General features: G+C 48.2%; 1 protein-coding gene across 8 annotated transcripts in view; it reads left to right on the top strand.

Annotated features, from left to right (window-relative positions):
• The window catches only part of ZNF341 (zinc finger protein 341), a 43,841-nt gene extending 26,415 nt beyond the window's left edge, over positions 1-17,426 (top strand). For all 8 annotated transcript variants that reach the window (XM_028499459.1, XM_028499458.1, XM_028499456.1 and 5 more), the window contains 6 exons: positions 2,863-3,071; positions 9,347-9,443; positions 11,060-11,192; positions 13,978-14,089; positions 14,332-14,402; positions 16,193-17,426. In XM_028499459.1, coding sequence (XP_028355260.1) covers positions 2,863-3,071; positions 9,347-9,443; positions 11,060-11,192; positions 13,978-14,089; positions 14,332-14,402; positions 16,193-16,722 — 1,152 coding nt within the window. In that variant the 3' untranslated portion in view covers positions 16,723-17,426. The remainder of the gene's footprint in view (positions 1-2,862; positions 3,072-9,346; positions 9,444-11,059; positions 11,193-13,977; positions 14,090-14,331; positions 14,403-16,192) is intronic.
• The last annotated feature ends 2,365 nt before the right edge of the window (positions 17,427-19,791 follow it).

Below are 19,791 nucleotides of genomic sequence, written 5' to 3'. Positions count from 1 at the left end.
GGCATGTGGGATCTTCCCGGACCGGGGCACGAACCCGTGTCCCCTGCATCGGCAGGCGGACTCTCAACCACTGCGCCACCAGGGAAGCCCATTGTTTTTTAATCTAATTTTATATTCTGAGCATTTACTCATGTCACTATTTTTTAAAAATATTTATTTATTTAATTTTTGGCTGCGTCAGATCTTAGTGGTGGCACGTGGCTTCTCTCTAGTGGGCTTTTCTCTAGTTGTGGTGTGCGGGTTTTCTCTCTCTAGTTGTGGCGCTTGGGCTCCAGAGTGCGTGGGCTCTGTAGTTGCAGCACACGGGCTCTCTAGCTGTGGCTTGCGTGCTCGGTAGTTGCGGCGCGCAGGCTTAGTTGCCCCGCTGCTTGTGGGATCTTAGTTCCCCGACCAGGGATCAAACCCATGTCCCCTGCATTGGAAGGCATATTCTTAACCACTGGACCACCAGGGAAGTCTCCATGTCACTATTTTTTAAAAAAAGACAAACCATAATTTTTAATGGCTACATTTTTTTTTTTTTTTTGGCCATGCCATGTGGCATGTGGGATCTTAGTTCTCTGACCAGGGATCGAACCTGTACCCCCTGCAATGGAAGCAGTGGAGTCCCAACCACTGGACCACCAGGGAATTCCCAATGGCTACATTTTTTAAAATCCCCTATTATTGAACATTTAGGTTACTTCCTGAGTTTTGCTATTATAAACAAAACTGTGGTGAACATTCTTGTAATCAAATCTTTGTCCACATCTCTGACTTCTTCCTTATGATAGATTCTTTTTTTTTTTTTTTTTTTTCTTTCAGCTGTGTTGGGTGCATGGGCTTCTCACTGCGGTGGCTTCTCTTGTTGCGGAGCATGGGCTCTAGGGAGCACAGGCTTCAGTAGTTGTGGTGCACAGGCTCAGTAGTTGTGGCGCACAGGCTTAGTTGCTCTGTGGCATGTGGGAATCTTCCCAGACCAGGGATCGAACCCGTGTCCCCTGCATTGGCAGGTGGATTCTTAACCGCTGCACCACCAGGGAAGTCCCCTTATGATAGATTCTTAGCAGGGAGATTGATGGAGTTAAGTTAGGATATCTTTGGGGGAAAATCACAGAAAACTTTGACTCAAACTGGCTTAAACAATTAGGAAGTTTGTTATCTCACATAACAAGAAAACCCAAGATAGGGCAGCTGTGGGCCTGAGACAGTCAGTTGACTCAACCCAGCATCAAGGACCCTGTGTCTTTCTAGCTCCTGTCTCCACTGTCTCAGGGTGTGGCCTTGTCCCCTGCTGGTGGTTTGCCTGTGGTCCTATGATGGTAGTCACTCTTCCTAGGCAGAAGATCAGGCACAGTATTACCCGTGAGCATAAAGGGGTTGTATTTTCTGTGTCTTCTTTAGGAACAAGGAAACCTTTCCCAGAAGCCTTCTGTAGACCTCTCATTGGTCAGAGCCAGTGCATATGCTCTGTCATTTAGGAATGCATTGTTATGCTGCAAATAATAGATAACTGGCTTACTGGTTAGGGTTTTTTTCCCTCTCATATCACAAGAGGTCCATAAGTAGGTAGCATTGGGCTTATATAGCAGGGTTCTCTTGACTTTCTGCTCTGCCATCTTTAGCATGTGGCTTTCATCCTCAAGGTTGCAGGATGGCTGCTATACCTCCAGTCATCACATCTATATTCCAGTCAGGACAAATGTAAAAAACAGAGGGGACTTCTCCTAGGAAGCTTTTGCCTTTTTGTTCTGGGAGTGATTCCTTCCCCAAAGACTACTGCCTACTTATCATTGGAGAAAGGAGAAAGGAGTCACATGGCTGACACTCGATGTAAGGGAGCCAGGGGATCAAATGTTTTAACTTGATTTGGCATCTTGCCACTCTGAGCAAATCAGGGTTCACTTTGTTAGTAGGAAAGAGCATGTGGAATTGTATCTGAGTGTGTCATGCAGCCCGACGAGGAGTGTGTACTACTTGTCAAAGTATAATTTTCAAAATGTTAAAAAACATCATTCTCATACAAATAACATAGTGAACATGAGTCAGAATTTTACTTAACTCATTAATGAGGGAACTGGGAGGATGACAAAGCCAGTCAAAAGAGGATATGAAACACTGATATCTATACCCATATGTAACTATGCCAGTGAAAAAAAGGAATCCTGAAATAAGATTGCTAAGTTAGATACAAATCTGGTTAATGTCCTACAGGGCAACAAAACCTTTGGAGTTATCTTTTCTACATGACAAAAATCATTTACATTGGATCAGTTTTCTATAAGTTGACATTTAACTTTAGAGTCTGGGTCCTAATCAGTAGTAAACAGTCAAAACAAGTCACATCACCCAGAGGGTGAGATCACCCTCAGTGGCTTAACTGCCTTTACCTAACTGCCTGCCAGACAGCAGTTCTCAAAGTGAGGTCCCTGGCCCAGCAGCTTCAGCATCACCTGGGCACTTGGTAGAAATGCACATATTCAGGCCACCCAGACCTGTTGAATCAGATTCGCTGGGAGTGGCATAATCTGTTATCGTGATGCAGGCTCAAGTTGGAGAGCCACTATTCTAGCATGACATTGGAAGGATGTCATGTCATCTTTTCACATCTTTTCAAGATGTTATCATTCCAGGTTTTGGATATTTTTTCTTAAGCATACCCAGACCACACAGAGCCTGCAGGGAGGGTAATGGGGCCATTGTGACTGGCTGAGAGGAGGGGACCCTCTAATCAAAATAAGACCAGGGCTGCAGCAGCAGGGGAGCAGGGAAACAGCGGTCGGGTCTTCCACAAGCAGTGTTCGAGGTGGATGCCACAGGGCAGGGGGCGGCAGTTGAGCAGCTCTCCTGCCTTCCCTCACTGACCCTGCCTCTTCCCTCAAGGTGTACAAGTGTGTGGTCAAAAGCTGCGCGCAGACATTCCCAAAGCTCGACACTTTTCTGGAGCACATCAAGAGCCACCAGGAGGAGCTGAGCTACCGTTGCCACCTCTGTGGCAAGGACTTCCCCTCGCTGTACGACCTGGGCGTGCATCAGTACTCACACAGCCTCCTGCCCCAGCACAGCCCCAAGAAGGACAGTGCCGTCTACAAGTACGTGCCCTCCCTTTTCCCTCTCCCTGCAGGGAGCCCAGGGGTCTGGTCCCTTGGTGGTTCTGACTGCTCAGGACCAGTGGGACATCTCAAAGGGGAATCTGAGGCTCCAGGGTCCAGCCTGGCAGAGAGGGTTCTGTGTCTTGGCACTGAAGGGCGGAAAAGATGCTGGCCCTCCTTATATCATTCTTCAACTTGGCAGACAGTTACCCTAAAAAAAAAGAAAAAATATCTTAAAAAAGGGAAGCCAATCTTTCCTTGTTCATGTGGAAAAAAGATTTGTTTTTTTTTCTAAAGTAAAATATTATGAAAATAGTATTCCGTCTGATAGTCTACACAATTTAGGTTACAGTTGGAATGGTATGCTGATTCTTAAATGAAAAAATGAACAAGTATGTATCTGAAAGCAAAAATCATAAAAATAAGATTCATTTGTTTTATAATCTGTAAAATTTAGGTTAAAGTTGAAGCTATATGCTGATTCTTAGAATGGACAGGGAATGAATCAAATGTAGATTTCATTGGGGGTAGTTTTCTGACAACCCTTTATATTGTTGTAGTTTTCTGTTTCAGTCATAAAGAAGGTCCCTTTGACAGAAATGATGAAGGGCTCCCTCCGTTTTGCGTCGTGCTTTTAGTCCTTAGATCTTCAGCAGATCATTCTCTTTGGAGCCATCCATCCTGTGATCATCCTTGTCATTCTGTTTGGAGCCATAGATCCTGTGATCATCCTTGTAGAGTTTCTCTTCCTCGATTGCTTTCTGGTACCTCTTCTAGACTCTCATATGCCGATGGTGTCATCCAGCATCACTTTCATGACTTGGTGGAACCCCTCATTTTTGCTCTGCATTCATTTCGCCGCGCGTTTGCCTTATGTCTTTTGGGAGCAGCTGCCTCACAAAACCCAGCACGTAGTGCATGGGGATAGTGAAAAAAAAATTGGAGTGTTTGTCTAGGGACTTCTTCTAGTTCATTAGTGAACATTTTCATGTTATAATGGCTTTTGCTTCTCTGTACAAACTTGTATCTGCACAGACTTGGCTGATGACCTCTGTTAATGGGGCCCCCCTCTAACTCCTGGGTGAGGCTTCTGGGGTTCAAAAATAAGTAAATACAGACCTTGAGTTTAGAGTGCATGGGCTGCTTAGGGAGACAGGAGTGTATATATTCTTAGGCTATACTGTGATAAAATGCTATCATATACATATTACCCAAAGTGGGAGGTAGGGCAGCAAAGGTGTCCCAGGATCAGTGATATCTGAACTGGGTTTTGAAGGATGGGTAGGAGTTTGCCAGGTAGACAGTGGGTAGTGGGAAGTGCATTCCTAGCAGGAGGAACAGCAGGTGTAGTGATATAAAATAAACTAGCATGTGGTTTAGAATGACTGTTCTGTAGAATGGAAGTGGGAGGAGATGTTAGATGGGGCCTGGGAGAGAAAGTGGGGCCAGGGCATGAGGGCCTTGTAGAAATCACAAGAGCTTTGAGAAGCTGGCAGGGGGACTGGGGCTCGAGAAATGGGGTGTAGGGCAACTGACCCTGAGGGAGATTGGGAGATGGGGCCAGAGAGGCAGGAAAACCAGGTGAAGCTCTGACCAGCTAAGGGGCGGAGATTTCTGGATAATGATGCGTAATTCTCATTCGTTCTCAGAGGGCATTTTCTTTTGCTTTTGCTGTTCCAATCTGTGGATATTCTATGAGTCCCTGTAGCTGTGTGGCTCTCTGGAGTGAGATGCCAAGTAAAAGGAAGGGAGCAACTACTAGGTGCCTTGGCCTGACTTAGGGACATTGATCCCCGCAATCCTGGGAGGTAGGTTGTATCAGTCAGCTGAGGTGGCTATAACAAAATATTATAGACACATGAGAGAGAGAGGGCGTCCTTTCGGTCTGATCTTTTCTTATAAGGGCACTAACCTTATCTGGAGGATCCCACACTCATGATCTCATCTAAACCTAATCACTACCCAAAGGCTCCATCTGCAAATACCATTACATTGAGGGTCAGGACTTCAACATGCAGATTTTGGAGGGACACAGTTCAGTCCATAGCTGTGGTGTTCTCCCCATTTTGAAGATGAGGACATTGAGGCTCAGAGAGGAGAAGTGACCTGCCCACCAGAGTAACAACGTCAGTACAGAGCTGGGATTCAAACTCTTGTCTTGGACTGTGGAAGCCTCATAGCTCTGGTTTTGGAGTTCACAGGCTGAGAACTGAGCCCCATGATGGCCCTGTGCCTGCAGTAGATCACTTCTCCCAGGTTCTCTTGCCAAGCTTAGAGGGTCAGAGGCCCGTTGGAGCCGTTGGAGCTTCTGGCCCCAAAGTAAGGTGCAGGGAGGCAGGACACCATCTGGATGGCCCAAGGGTGGAATGGTGTAGTGGGTAATGGTAAGACCTCTGGAGCCACCTCCCTGTGCTCAAATCTGAGCTCAGCCGCAAACCTGATGGGTGACCTCAGCAAGATATTCAGCCACTCTGAACTTCAGTCTCCTCACCTGTGAAATGGTGCTACGACAGTGCCTGCCCTATTGGATTATTTATAAGGATCAAGTAAGATGAGTATGAAGCAGTTAGGCATGGTGCCTGGAACATAATAGGTACTCAATAAATATTATTGCTGCAGTGTTTATTAATTATATAATTTAAATCTAGGTTTGGTTGCTTGTAACAGGGACCCAAAATAACAGTGGCTTTAACAAGGTGAGAGTTCATTTCTCTCTCATGGTGACATTTGAGTGAGTGTGGCGGTTTCATTCCATTTTCACGGGGGCAGGTCCTGTCGGTCCGGCTGCTCTGCTCCCTTTGGGCCACATTGCCTTGGCCTGTCTGTGGAGCCTCCCCACTCCCTCAAGTGAATTTCATACATGTCACTATATATATGCTGTATGTTTACTTTTTCCTTTTAAAAATAATATGTTTTTTTTTTCTAGTTACAAAAGTCATCCGTGTTCAATGCACAGAAATGGATTTTTAGAAAAACCCACAAGAAGACAAAAAACAAAACCCTGTTAACCTCTTGGTACATGTCCTTTGGTATATATCTGTAATAAGCATATTTATAGCTATAAATATCACAGGCTATATTTGAGTTAGGTCATCCCAAATACAGTTATTGAATCTGGTGAAAATTCATCACACCGTCTTCCTGTTGCACAACTTCTGACAAACAGTCTAAAATTTAACAGGCTCATTCCGTATACTTGGCGTTATCACTTAAAACTATAATGTTTATATCTTTGCACCTCAGCACAAACAGACCTGCCTCACTCTTTTAAACAGCTGCTTAGTATTCCATTGTATGTGGGTGGGCTGTAATTTATTTAACCCATTCCTTATTGTAGGTTAATTGCGTTATTTCCAGTTTGTCATTATTTTAAACAACACTACAGGAACAACTTTGGACATATATCTTTGCTCATTTGTAAATAAGTTCCTAGAAGTGATTTTGCAGGTCAAAGATCACAGAGGGGTTTAAAAAAGATTAATTACCTACTTGAAAAAAATAATTGCTATGTGCATACAATGCAATATTTAAAAACTACAGAAGGGCATAGAGTGAAAAGGAATTCCCTCTCCACCCTGACCCACTCCCTCATCCCATAGGCAATCGCTTTCAGGAAGTGTTCTTTTTAAACTTATTTTGACATAATTTTAGACTTCTAGAAAAGTTATAAGAATAGTACAAAGAATTCCCACGTACTCCCTTCATCCAGATTTCCCCGATATTACAATCCTTATACACTTACTTTATCACATTCTGAGATTTTTGGGAATAATTTGCAGACATGATGCTCCTTTACCCTTTCTCTTTAGTGTGTATTTTCTAAAAATGAGGATAACCTCTTATATAAGCACAGTGTAGTTATCAAGATCAGGAAGTGAAATCAATATAATTCTGTTACCTAATGTACATTGGGTTTGTCTGATTTGACCTCAGGGTGGAGCCAGGATTGACACTTCTGGCAGGAGTATCACAAAGCGACGCTGTGTCTTTCTCAGTGTGCTGTATCAGGAGACACATGACTCTGGTTTGACCTGGTGCTGGGGATGTTACTTTGGGTGACAGAGTTAGGGTGGTGTTTCTGGCAGGGAGTTTTCATTTAATGGTGTTGCGAAACTGCATCCTTGCTGCTGGAGCCTGTGCGATTCCTGTCTTCTTCCTCCCACTAGCTCACCAGGTCTCTGCCCTCCTGGTAGCTCTGCTCTCACCCCTCCTGCTCCTTCTTTCTTGCCATCCGGAGGCATTTAGCTTGTGGTTTTCAGGGTGTGGCCTGAGGGGGCGTCCCCGGGGCCCACCACAGGTGCAGCCTGACTGCGGGTTTCCCACGTGCCCTGGTGTACAGATGGCAGGGTCCATGGTTCTGTTTTTAACATGAATTGCCCACCTGCCTCTGGCATTCCTCAGTAGTACTGCATTGTAAACGGGCCCATTTGCTGGTGAATGTTTTGTGGTGGGGAGACGGTGGGATCTTTTCCTTAGGGTGGCTTGAGGCCTGAAACTGCTATTTTGCGGGCATGTTAGCGAGTGATGTTTAGAGTAAAGACCATGTCTATGTGCTTTGCAGTTTATGAGCTGTTTGGCACCAGTGTGTCCTTTGACTCTTGTTATGATCTTAAGAAAAACTGAGGAGCAGGTCCACTTGGAATTCCTACCCCATTTTATGGATAAGGAAACTGAGGGTCAGAGATGGGAAGAAGCCAGAGCTGGGTCCTTGTCTGTCTGACTTTTTTTTTTTTTTAATTTTTATTGAAGTATAGTTGATTTACAATGTTGTGTTAGTTTCAGGTGTACAGCAAAGTGAATCAGTTATACTTATACATCTATCCACTCCTTTTTAGATTCTTTTCCTATATAGGCCATTACAGAGTATTGAGTAGAGTTCCCTGTGCTCTACCGTGGGTCCTTGTCTGACTCTTTCATGTAAGAGATTGTCCCTGGTGCTCAGAGCAGGTTATGAACAAGACAAACAAGACAGATATGGTCCTAGCCTCCAGAGCCCACTTGCTGGTGGAGGAGACAGAGAAGTAAGCAAATAAATGATTCCAGATAATAATTGCTAAGAAAAAAATACAAGTGGAGAACATAATAGGAAGTGGCTGGGGCTGGGCTCTGGGGGGCACCTTGAGACGGGGTGGTCGGGGAGGGTATCTCTGAGGAGGTGACATTTGAGCTGAGACGTGAAGGCTGAGCAGGTGCTGCCAAGGGGAGGACTGGGAGGAAGAGCGTTCCAGGTCATAAGAACAGCAAGTACAAAGAACCTGAGGTGGGGTTGAGCTTGGTGTGTTCTGGGTGCATTCAGGAGACCGGGGGGCCTGGAGCAGAGGATGTGAGATGGGCAATGGGGAAAGGTGAAAGCTGAGAGCTGGGAGTGAGTCAGGCCAGTAGGGCCTTGTAAGCCAAGGTGGGGATTTTTAAGCAAGGGTGTGACATGGTCTGATTTTGATTTTTTTTTAATAAAATAAGTAAATTTATTTTAAAAAAAGTTTTGTCGTAAGCACATAATTTTAGTTTTTTATTTTTATTTTTTTTAACATCTTTATTGGAGTATAATTGCTTTACAATGGTGTGTTAGTTTCTGCTTTATAACAAAGTGAATCAGTTATACATATACATATGTTCCCATACCTCTTCCCTCTTGTGTCTCCCTTCCTCCCACCCTCCCTATCCCACCCCTCTAGGTGGTCACAAAGCACCGAGCTGATCTCCCTGTGCTATGCGGCTGCTTCCCACTAGCTATCTATTTTACGTTTGGTAGTGTATATATGTCCATGCCACTCTCTCACTTTGTGGCACATATATACAATGGAATATTACTCAGCCATAAAAAGAAACGAAATTGAGTTATTTGTAGTGAGGTGGATGTCATACAGAGTGAAGTAAGTCAGAAAGAGAAAAACAAATACCGTATGCTAACACATATATATGGAATCTAAGGGAAAAAAAAAGAACCTAGGGGCAAGATGTGAATAAAGACACAGACCTACTAGAGAATGGACTTGGGGATATGGGGAGGGGGAAGGGTAAGCTGTGATTTTGATCTGTAAAGGCTCTCCTGCTGGCTTCCCTGTGGAGAATGAATTAGGGCAGGGAGGAGGCTACTGCACACGTTCGAGCAATATGGTTTGGATTAGGATGGAGGCGGTGGCAAGCGAGAATGGACCAGATGTGGGATTTTGCCTCCTGGTGTTGGGGGCGGGGAGTGGCCGGTTCCCACGCTTGCTGGGGCATCCAGCCCCGCACACTCACGCTCTCTCACTTCTCTGCTCCTCCCCATGTAGGTGTGTCAAATGCGTCAACAAGTACTCCACCCCCGAGGCGCTGGAGCACCACCTGCAGACCGCCACTCACAACTTCCCCTGCCCGCACTGCCAAAAGGTGGGGAACCCTGCCCTTGCTGGCTGGGCGAAAGTAGGGGGCGAGAGGTGATGGAGTGAAGACCCCACCATCTCCTTCTCCCCTCCTGCCTCAACACACGTGCAGGCCAAGCTTGGTGTTGTTTCCGCAGACGACACTTTGTCTTTGAAGAGCGAGAGCTCTGCCTGGCCCGTCTTATCCGCTGGATACCACCCGTGGCCATCGCAGGGCTACTGCTGGGCCAGGCGAGCCAGGCCGGGCTGATGTGGAGTGAGGCCTCTCCTGGGCCCAGGCCCAGCATCTGAACAGCGGCCTCCAGCTTCCTGATGTCTTATCATCCTTGTTATTACTGGTTCTTCTTTTTCAGTGGATCTGGAAGCCCTCACTAAAGCCTGGCCCTTCATATCATCAAATATCCAGGCAGTTTTCCATTTTCCACTTTTCCCAAAAACATAATTTTTGTAAAGTTTGTTTGAATCAGGTCGATATATTGTGATTGGTTGATACGACCAAAGTTTCTGTTAACATACAGATTCCCCCATCGATGCTCCTTTTTTTTTTTCTTTTAATGTATTTGTTGAAGAAACTGGGCCATCGGTCCTGTGGAGCTTCCTGAAGTCTGGATTTTGCTGATTGCATCCCCCTGGTGTGTTTAACTGGTTTCTTTGTTCTACTCATTTTCTTACAACCTTACGAGGCAGATTTTCCAGGACAGACAGCCCTGGTTTCACTTCGGCCTCATTGTAGATGTTTCTAATTATATAGCCTAATTTAGGGGTTTGGAATTTGTGGTCTGAATAAAAGGTATCGTGAATTAGCAAGAACCATGTGCCAGATGCTGTTCTGAGCATTTTATCTGAACTGACTCGTTTAACCCTAGGAGGTAGGCAAATTATTACTATCTCCATTTTATAGACGGGGAAACCAAGGCACAGAAAGGTCATCCAGCTAGGAAATGATGGGGCTAGTAAGTTGATAGGTCTGTGTCCTTGACTACTTCTCTATATCAGATGAATGAAAAAATGAATGAATGCTCTTCCTGTGCCTGGGGAGGCAGGAGATTTTGCCTTCTGTGTTTTCTGGCTTTTTATTACCTTTCCATTTATTTCTTCAGTTATTTGTTCATTTTTTCATTCATTCCTTTGCTTGTCAGTCATTTGATTCAGGCCCTGTGCTGAGGAATGAAAGCCCCTCTCTGCCCTCTTGGAGATCCCATACAAGCAAAGGGCTGTGTTTCAATAAGTTAGATGCTGACTTTAAAAATATGGGTGGGCATTCAAGGGTGGAATTTGCTTTGCTTGGTGTGGCATTGAGGAGTCAGGGAGGGCTTCACAGAAGCAGTGACCTGAGTTGGGTCTTAAAGGATGAGTAGGAGTTTGTCAGGCTAAGAGAAAGTCTCCCTGGGTAGAAACAACAGCCTGGGCAGAAGCTCAGGGCAGACATGTCTTGACTGGGCTTATGGGTAAGTAGTGGGAGCCATGAGGTTCTAATGGCTGAGCTTGACACTGTGGGCCTTGACCTTTAGTGGGCAGAAAGGAAGATGTTTCTGTAAGGGCTGGTAACGAGGGGCCCCTTGAGCTCATAACGTGGTGAGGGCTGGTGAGTCAGACCTGACGCTGACTCCTCTGTTCTGCCAGGTGTTTCCTTGTGAACGCTACCTGCGGCGTCACCTGCCCACCCACGGCAGCGGGGGCAGGTTCAAGTGCCAGGTGTGCAAGAAGTTCTTCCGGCGGGAGCACTACCTCAAACTGCACGCTCACATCCACTCAGGTGGGTACCCTGTCCCCCACGAACTCCTGCTCAGTCCCCCTTCCCCTCCCCCCAGACACCCTCTCTGTTCCCCTTCCCATCCCCCTCTGGCCTTCCTCCCCATCTCCTTCAGCCTTCTTCCTGAGCCCCCTCCTGCCCATCCCCTCCCTCTCTTCATCCCCCCTTCCCGTCTCCTTCCTGGCCCCTGCCTGCCCCCTCAAGTGAACAAGGGGTTCCCACCAACACTAGAGTGGAGATGAGCCTCGGGAGGCAGGTGGGGGGACTCTTGGCTCTGCCCCTGAGGCCATTCTGAGCCCCTGGGGGTGGGGGCGTTGTGCTCGATGCAAAATTCCCTCCCAAACCTGGATAGAACCCTCTCTCCTTAGTTCCCCAGCTGAGATACATCGACACTTTATTTTCTTTTAAGCTTTAAAATGTTTTTTATTAGTTAAAAAATTCTGTTCTGTTTTATACTGAAAAGGGTCTAAAGATTGAGAAAACCTGAGGAAAAAATCCTTGATAGTACAAAAGCATCTCTCCTCAGATGGACAATCCAAATGGTTTTTGATTTCTTTTTTTTTTTTTTTTACTATGGCCTACGGTAAAAAATACATTTTATATGCAACCCAGGAAACACATACTTACACACAGAATATACTGAAACAGAAGTTTCACAAAACAATATTTTCTATCTGTACAGTTTTAGTTGTTAAAATAACCACCATCAGTTTGTGACTTGGAGGTTGCAGTTTGAAGAGTGATCCTAATTCCCCTCCCCAAAGGTGATCACTGTTAGTGGTCTCATCTGGGACATTCTAGTTTTATTTTACATCTATACAAAACATGTGCTTACTTTTACACAAATAGGCACATATTATAACTCTACTATGTGCCATTTTTCTTCACTTATCAAGGTACCTTGGAGATGTTCCTAATAGCACTTTCTTTTTCTCAGCTGTATAGTATTCTCCTGCATTTACCATCTTTGATTTAACCAGTTCCCTATGGATGGACACTTAAATTATTTTTTCAACTGTTAGTTTGTCTACACAATGCTGTATGGGTCTCTTGACAAGCTTTTGGGAATATATCTGTAGTGTACATTCCTAGCAGTGGAAATGCTAGGTTAAAATGTATATGCAGTACCGAGTTTTAGTTTGGGATGATGAAAAAGTTCTGGAGATGGATAGTGGTGATGGTAGCACGACAATAAGAATGTACTTAATGCCACTGAAGTGTACACTTAAAGATGGTTAAAATGGTAAATTTTCTGTTACATATATTTCATATTTATGATAAAAGAAGAAAAAAAAGTAACTTCATTGGCAATTTTGATAGATATTACCAAATTGCTTTCTTTATGGTTTTTAAAATAATTATTATTATTCAAAAGTAATACATGCTTTTTGTAAAAATGGAAGCAGTATGGAAGTACATAAAGTAAAATGTTAAATTCCCCCTTCAAATCTTAATTGCTACTGACAGTTTGTTGTGTACCCTCCCCTACGTTTCTCCCTGCATATTCTGTGTCGATACAAACCCATATGGCCAGGGCTTTTTTGGAGTATGGGGATTGTATTTTTTTCTAACAAAAATGGGACTGTATTAAGCTGTCCTACACTTTTCTTTTCCCCCTAGCAATATAGCCAGGAGATCTTTCCAGATCGGGAAACGCAGATCGACGTTAATCTTTTTAATGACTGCAGAACATTCCATTGTAAGGGCCAGAATTTCCTCAATCGTTGGGTTGGCATTTTTCAAAGGTACTATATTCATCCCAGAGAGGAGAACAGAGAGGAAATAATGGCAGGAAATAAAGCAACCCAGTAACAGACCTTTTCCAAAGGGCAGTTTCTGACCCCTGACCGCTGTTAGGTGAGAGCTGCTCTCCCTGCCACCCCTCAGCCCCAGCCCCACGCATGGGTTCTGCAGCAGATGATCTGGGGCAACTCAGGTGGACTCTGGGTCACACTGCCGGGCTGGAATCTTACTTCCCCCAAACACTAGGTGTAGACCAGGAACCTCAGTTTTCTCTTCTAAGACTTACCTTATGGTTTGTTGCAAGGATTCAACCAGATAAGGTGTAATTCCCCCCTCCCCTGTGGTGGACCCCATTTCAGTAAATGTCACGGCCATCCACCCAGCCCACGCCTTAGATTCTCTCATGCCCCACAGCCAGTCCGTTGGCAAGGGCTACCGATTCTGCTCTCTGAACATCACCCGTACTTGGCCACTTCCCATTTCTTGTACCAGCCTCCTTCCTGCCTCCACCCTCACGCCCTCAATCTGTTCTCTACACACAGCCAGAGGGAGGCTGTGAGACTCTCGAGTCAGATCCTGTCCCTCCTCTGCTCAGCCCCTCTGGTGGCTTCTCATCCGGCTCAGAGTAAAAACCTTGGCCTCCCAAGCCCTCCCTTTTGGGCCTGGCTGCCTTGCCCACCTCCTCTTCTGCCTCATTCTCCCTCCCCGGCTCCAACCCGGCCACACGGGCCTCCCCATTGTTCCTCAGACACATGCAGTGCCCCACCTCTCCTCCTGCCTGGGACTCTCACTCCCAGATTCCTGCATGGCTCGCTCCCTCACCACCTCAGGTGTTGCCTCGTCAGAGAGGCCCTTTCTGCCCATCCTAACTGAAACAGCCTCCTCTTCTCCTTGGCAAAGCAAAGTCCCGAGGAAAGGGAGAGGCAATATTCCCCCAGGCCACCTCCCTAGAGGAGTTGCTGTCCTCTAATGGAGACCCCTGCGCCCCATATTCAGACTCCCTCTCACGGCACCCTTGGTCCCGCATCTGTGTTTCCTCCTGCAGGTGAGAAGCCCTACAAATGCTCAGTGTGTGAGTCCGCGTTCAACCGCAAGGACAAACTGAAGAGACACATGTTGATCCATGAGCCATTCAAGAAATACAAATGCCCCTTCTCGTGAGTAGAGGCGATGGGTGGGAGGGGGCAGGTTTACCCAGCTGTGGGATAGAAGGGGGTCAGGGCCGAGGGCTGCAGGCCCTCTCTCCTTTTGTCCTGTCCTGGGTCCTGCCTGGCTGCTTCATTCCCCATGCTGCTTCCCTGCCCAGCCCTTAGGGTGGATAAGCGAGTCCGTCCTGCCCAGGGCTAGCAAGAGAGTCCTGTGCTTAGTGAGCTCCCCTGACCAGTGTTTTGGATTCTAGGACACACACGGGCTGCAGTAAGGAGTTCAACCGGCCAGACAAGCTGAAGGCTCATATCCTTTCCCACTCCGGTAAGTGGCTCCTGGACGTGCCAGGAGGGTCTGGTTCAGCTCAAGCCCCCTGGGCAGGAACCCCAGAAAGAGCGAGCACATCCTGTGAGGCTTATTTTCCCTGCCTGGTACCTTCCAGCCAATAGACTTTTGCTCCTGTGAGCCATGAGCCTGGCCTGTGTTTGGGTCCTCAGGGTGTACGGAGGTGAGTCAACCACAGTCCCCCAGGCTGAGGAGGAAGCTGACTCAGGAGGAGATGACTGTATATCAGAGAGGCACCCAGTGTGACAGAGGTGGGGTCAGGTGTGGAGGGAGATCCAGTTCTGAGTGGGTCCAAGATAAGGCCAGGGAGCTTCCTTGGCCCACTCAGCAGAGCGAGGAAGCTGGGGTGTGGAGTAGGGGTCTCCACACCACTCCTCATTTTCCCGTTGGCTCCACAGAGCTCCTCCTGGGGCTGCTGCTTCTCCAGAGCAGCTTGGCTGGCTTTCCACATACCACTTGGTCTACAGAACAAGGTTTCTCACTATCTGCACTATTGATATTTGGGGCTGGATAATTCTTTGTCGTGGGCGGCCGCCCTGTGCACTGTACGATGTTCAGCAGCGTCCCTGGCCTCTACCCCATGGTTATGACAGCGAAAAATGTCTCTGGGGACAAGCCAAAAGATCCTTGGGGAGTAAAGTCACCCCTGATTAACAACCACTGGTTTATAAACAGGATCTAGTGGCTAAAGAAAGTGTGAAAACTAAGAGAGTAGATTGAGGACTTGGAGACAGAGGGCCTGGGCTTGATTCTTGGCACTACCACTGTCCTGCTGGGTGGCCTCGGGCAAGTCACTGCCCCCTCTCTGAGCTGTCATCTCAGGGAGGCTGAGGGGGCCATGGCACAGGCTGTGCGTGGGACGGAGTTGACTTCATGGTGGATATGGAGGCACCAGTGATTCATCCAGTGGGTAACTATTGCGAGAATACCATGTGTCAGGCACTGGGGGTGCCATGGGGGAATCAGGCAGAAGCCATCCTGCCCTCCTGGGGAAGCTTAGCATTTAGTGGCAGAGATCAAAAATGAACAGCAAACAAATACGTATGTTACAGTAAAATATGCTGAGGGCAAAGATGGAAATAAGCAGAGTGAGGGGGCAGAGAAAGAAGGGAAGTGGGTATCAGGGAGGGCTTCCCGGAGGAGGTGACACAAAAGCTGAGTCTGAGGGAGGAGAAGAGCTGGAAATGGCTTCCAGGGTGAGGGAGCAGCAAGTGCGAAGCCTTCAGGCAGGGAAGAGAATGGCGGGTGTTTGAGACGAGGAAAGGCGGGCGGGAGGCCTGGAGCTCGGAGAACAAGAGAGGGGAGAGGAAGGGTATGGGTCTGAGAGGTGAAGGGGGTGGCCGGCTGCAGGCGGCTCTGTGGGAAATTTGGGGAATCACTGGAGGGTTTGGAGCAGGGAGTGTCATGGAGAGGTTTTACCAAGACCGCTCTAGCTGCCCTGTGGGGAATGGTGTGAGGCGGCCAGGGTGAGGCAGGCCGACCAGAGAGGAGAGAGATGATGGTGACCTGGCAAAGTTAGTCAAGGTTCAGGGGCTGAGCTTGCTGTTCCAGGCAGAGGGGAAACAGCACAAGCAAAGGCCCAGAGGCAGGAGGCTGGCACAGGGTGAGTGGCTGGGAGAAGGTGGGAGATGAGAGTGGAGGCAGCAGGGCCCAGACCACACCCATGCTCGTAGGGCAAGCTGAGGAACTGGGCTTCGTTCCAAGTGCTAGGGCAGCATTGCAGGGTGAAGGGTTTGGGTGCCTCTCACTGCCTTCCTCTCGCTCCCCAGGCATGAAGCTCCACAAGTGCGCCCTGTGCAGCAAGTCCTTCAGCCGCCGTGCCCACCTCGCTGAGCACCAGCGCGCCCACACAGGCAACTACAAGTTCCGCTGTGCCGGCTGCGCCAAGGGCTTTTCCCGCCACAAGTACCTCAAGGACCACCGCTGCCGCCTCGGCCCCCAAAAGGACAAGGACCTGCAAGCCCGGCGGCCCCCCCGGAGGAGGGCAGCCCCCCGCAGCGGCAGCACTGGTGGCCGCAAGGTGGTGACCCCCATGCCTGACCCGCTGGAGCTGGAGGAGCTGAAGGACACAGGGCCTGGGCCAGTGCCCGAGGCCGCCCCAGGCAAGCCGCCCTTCTCGGAGCCGGATGCCGTGCTGTCCATCGTAGTGGGGGGGACGGTGGGGGGCGAACCTGAGCTGGTGGTGCCTGGGCATGCCGAGGGCCTGGGCTCCAACCTGGCCCTGGCGGAGCTGCAGGCAGGGGCCGAGGGCCCGTGTGCCATGCTTGCTGTGCCTGTCTACATCCAGGCCTCGGAGTGACGGACCCATGGTGTTTGCTCCCGCATCCTGCCTGATCCTCACCTTTGGGTCCAGGGCCTCTAGGAGCAGACGCGAGATCCTTCCCAGTGGAAGTGAGCCATTGGTCAAAATCCTTTTGGAACATGCTCTGTAAACCCTGGCCCAAGGCCGCCTCGCTGTGTCTCCTGTCCTGCTGGGAAGCCCTGCAGCTTTCTGGGATCTGAGGCAGCTGAGCCTGAATGGCCCAGGGTCTGGCTGGTCCAGGCTGGTGGTCAGGCTGCCTAAGAGAGAAGACAGGGCAGTCCCACCCACCCCTTCTCCAGGCTGCCTAGGGGCAGACTCTAGTTAAGCTGCTCTTCAGGGGCCTGATACGGTTGGAGCCCTTACCTTTTAAACCTTTTCACATGCAGTTCTCCCAGCATCCCCAGATGACTCTGTGATGTAGGCATGTAGGAGGCACTCTAGTGTTGTGGTTAGAGTTCCGCTGTCAGCCAGATCTGGCTTCAGATCCAAGCACTGACACTTACTTGCTGTGTGACCTTGGGTAAGTCACTTCACCTCTCTGAGCCCCGCATTCCTCATCTGTACAATGGGGCTTATGACAGTACTACCTCATAGGGCTGTCATTGGGATCCAGTATGATGAAATGTACAAAGAGTTTGGCATAGAGTTTGGCGTAGTGCCCGGCACTTAGAAAGTGCTCAATAAATGTTTTTATCAACATGGCTCAGACCCTAGCTTTGGCAGTTTCTTTCTTAGCCCCTAGGTGGCAGCATTCCCACCTCCAAAGCTTGTGCGGGCTGAGGGGTCACTTGGCTCCTCACACAGCTACGCTGCCCCGATTGCCATAGAGAGGTTTGGTGCATCCAGAACAGTTATTTCAGAATATGTCCCATGGAAACCCCTGGAGGAAGGGGTTTATAACTCACTTTTGAAAATGCAGGGTCCTGGGCCTTGCGCTAAAACCCTTTGGAATCAGAAACTCTAACCAGAGTCAGAGGACCATTTCAGGCAGGCCTCTGGATGGCCATAGGTGCCCCCACATCCAGCATTCCCTTCCGCATCTCCAGCTAGTCCAGGGGGGAAGCAAACTAGGCTGCCAGGGAGACAGGGAGGGAGAAAAGGGGCCTTCACCAGGTGCTTTCTTATTTGTCTTCACCACCACTCTGCTGGGCCACATTGCCTCAGTTACAGGAGAGGACTCTGAGGCTGAGATGGAACAGGGCAGGATGCGGGAGGAGTGTCGGACTCGATTTGATCACTGAGTTTCCCTGAAGGCTGACATCCCTCAGACATCTGTGTGTGGGCCTGTGGCTGGAGCTCAGAGCAAGGTCCAGTTCCCCACATCTCAGGAAGGGTGTGATGCAGTGGGAGGGACAAGTGAGGCAGCAGTGCACAGCTGAGGGGGTAAGGGCGGTAAGCGTACCCAGCCCTCAGAAGGGCCAGGGGCGGGACTGATGGGGACAGGAAGTCTCAGAGGGGGAGGTAACACTTGATCTAGGCCTTGACACAGAGTATTTGATGGATAGAAGAAGGCATGCCAGGGGGATTGTTTCAAGGTGGCGGAGTAGAGGGACGTGCGATCACTCCCTCTATGTGAGAGCACCGGAGTCACAACTAACTGCTGAACAGTCATCGACAGGAAGACACTGGAACTCACCAAAAAAGATACCCCACATCCAAAGACAAAGGAGAAGGCACAATGAGACGGTAGGAGGGACGCAATCACAATAAAATCAAATCCCATAACTGCTGGGTGGGTGACTCACAAACTAGAGACCACTTGTTCCCAACCTGGGGGTCCGGCAATGGGAGGAGGAATTCCTAGAGAATCAGACTTTGAAGGCTAGCGGGACTTGATTGAAGGACTTCGACAGGACTGGGGGAAACAGAGACTCCACTCTTGGAGGGCACACACAAAGTAGTGTGTGCATCAGGACCCAGGGGAAGGAGCAGTGACCCCACAGGAGACTGAACCAGACCTACCTGCTAGTGTTGGAGGGTCTCCTGCAGAGGTGGGGGGTGGCTGTGTCTCACCATGAGTACAAGGACACTGGCAGCAGAAGTTCTGGGAAGTACTGCTTGGCGTGAGCACTCCCAGAGTCCGCCATTAGCCCCACCAAAGAGCTGGGTAGGCTCCAGTGTTGGGTTGCCTCAGACCAAACAACCAACAGGGAGGGAACCCAGCTCCACCCATCAGCAGGCAAAGTGGATTAAAGTTTTACTGAGCTCTGCCCACCAGAGCAACACCCAGCTCTAACCACCACCGTTCCCTCCCATCAGGAAACTTGCACAAGCCTCTTAGACAGCACCTAGAAGAATTAAAGAACAAACAAACAGAGATGAACAATACAATAACTGAAATGAAAACTACACTAGAAGGAATCAATAGGAGAATAACTGAGGCGGGAGAACAGATAAGTGACCTGGAAGACAGAATGGTGGAATTCACTGCTATGGAACAGAATAAAGAAAAAAGAATGAAAAGAAATGAAGACAGCCTAAGAGACCTCTGGGACAACATTAAACGCAGCAACATTCACATTATAGGGGTCCCAGAAGGAAAAGAGAGAGAGAAGACCCGAGAAAATATTTGAAGAGATTATAGTTGAAAACTTCCCTAACATGGGAAAGGAAATAGCCACCCAAGTCCAGGAAGCGCAGAGAGTCCCAGTCAGGATAAACCCAAGGAGAAACATGCCGAGACACTTAGTAATCAAATTGACAAAAATTAAAGACAAACAAAAATTTTTGAAAGCAACAAGGGAAAAACGACAAATAACATACAAGGGAACTCCCATAAGGTTAACAGCTGATTTCTCAGCAGAAACTCTACAAGCCAGAAGGGAGTGGCATGATATATTTAAAGTGATGAAAGGGAAGAAACTACAACCAAGATTACTCTACCCGGCAAGGATCTCATTCAGATTCAATGGAGAAATCGAAAGCTTTACAGACAAGCAAAAACTAAGAGAATTCAGCACCACCAAACCAGCTCTACAACAAATGCTAAAGGAACTTCTCTAAGTGGGAAACACAAGAGAAGAAAAGGACCTACAAAAACAAACCCATAACAATTAAGAAAATGGT

This window comes from Physeter macrocephalus, chromosome 14 (assembly GCF_002837175.3).
Source record: "Physeter macrocephalus isolate SW-GA chromosome 14, ASM283717v5, whole genome shotgun sequence".
In the NCBI taxonomy this organism is placed as follows: Eukaryota; Metazoa; Chordata; class Mammalia; order Artiodactyla; family Physeteridae; genus Physeter; species Physeter macrocephalus.
This window is presented reverse-complemented; position numbering and strand designations above follow the sequence as displayed.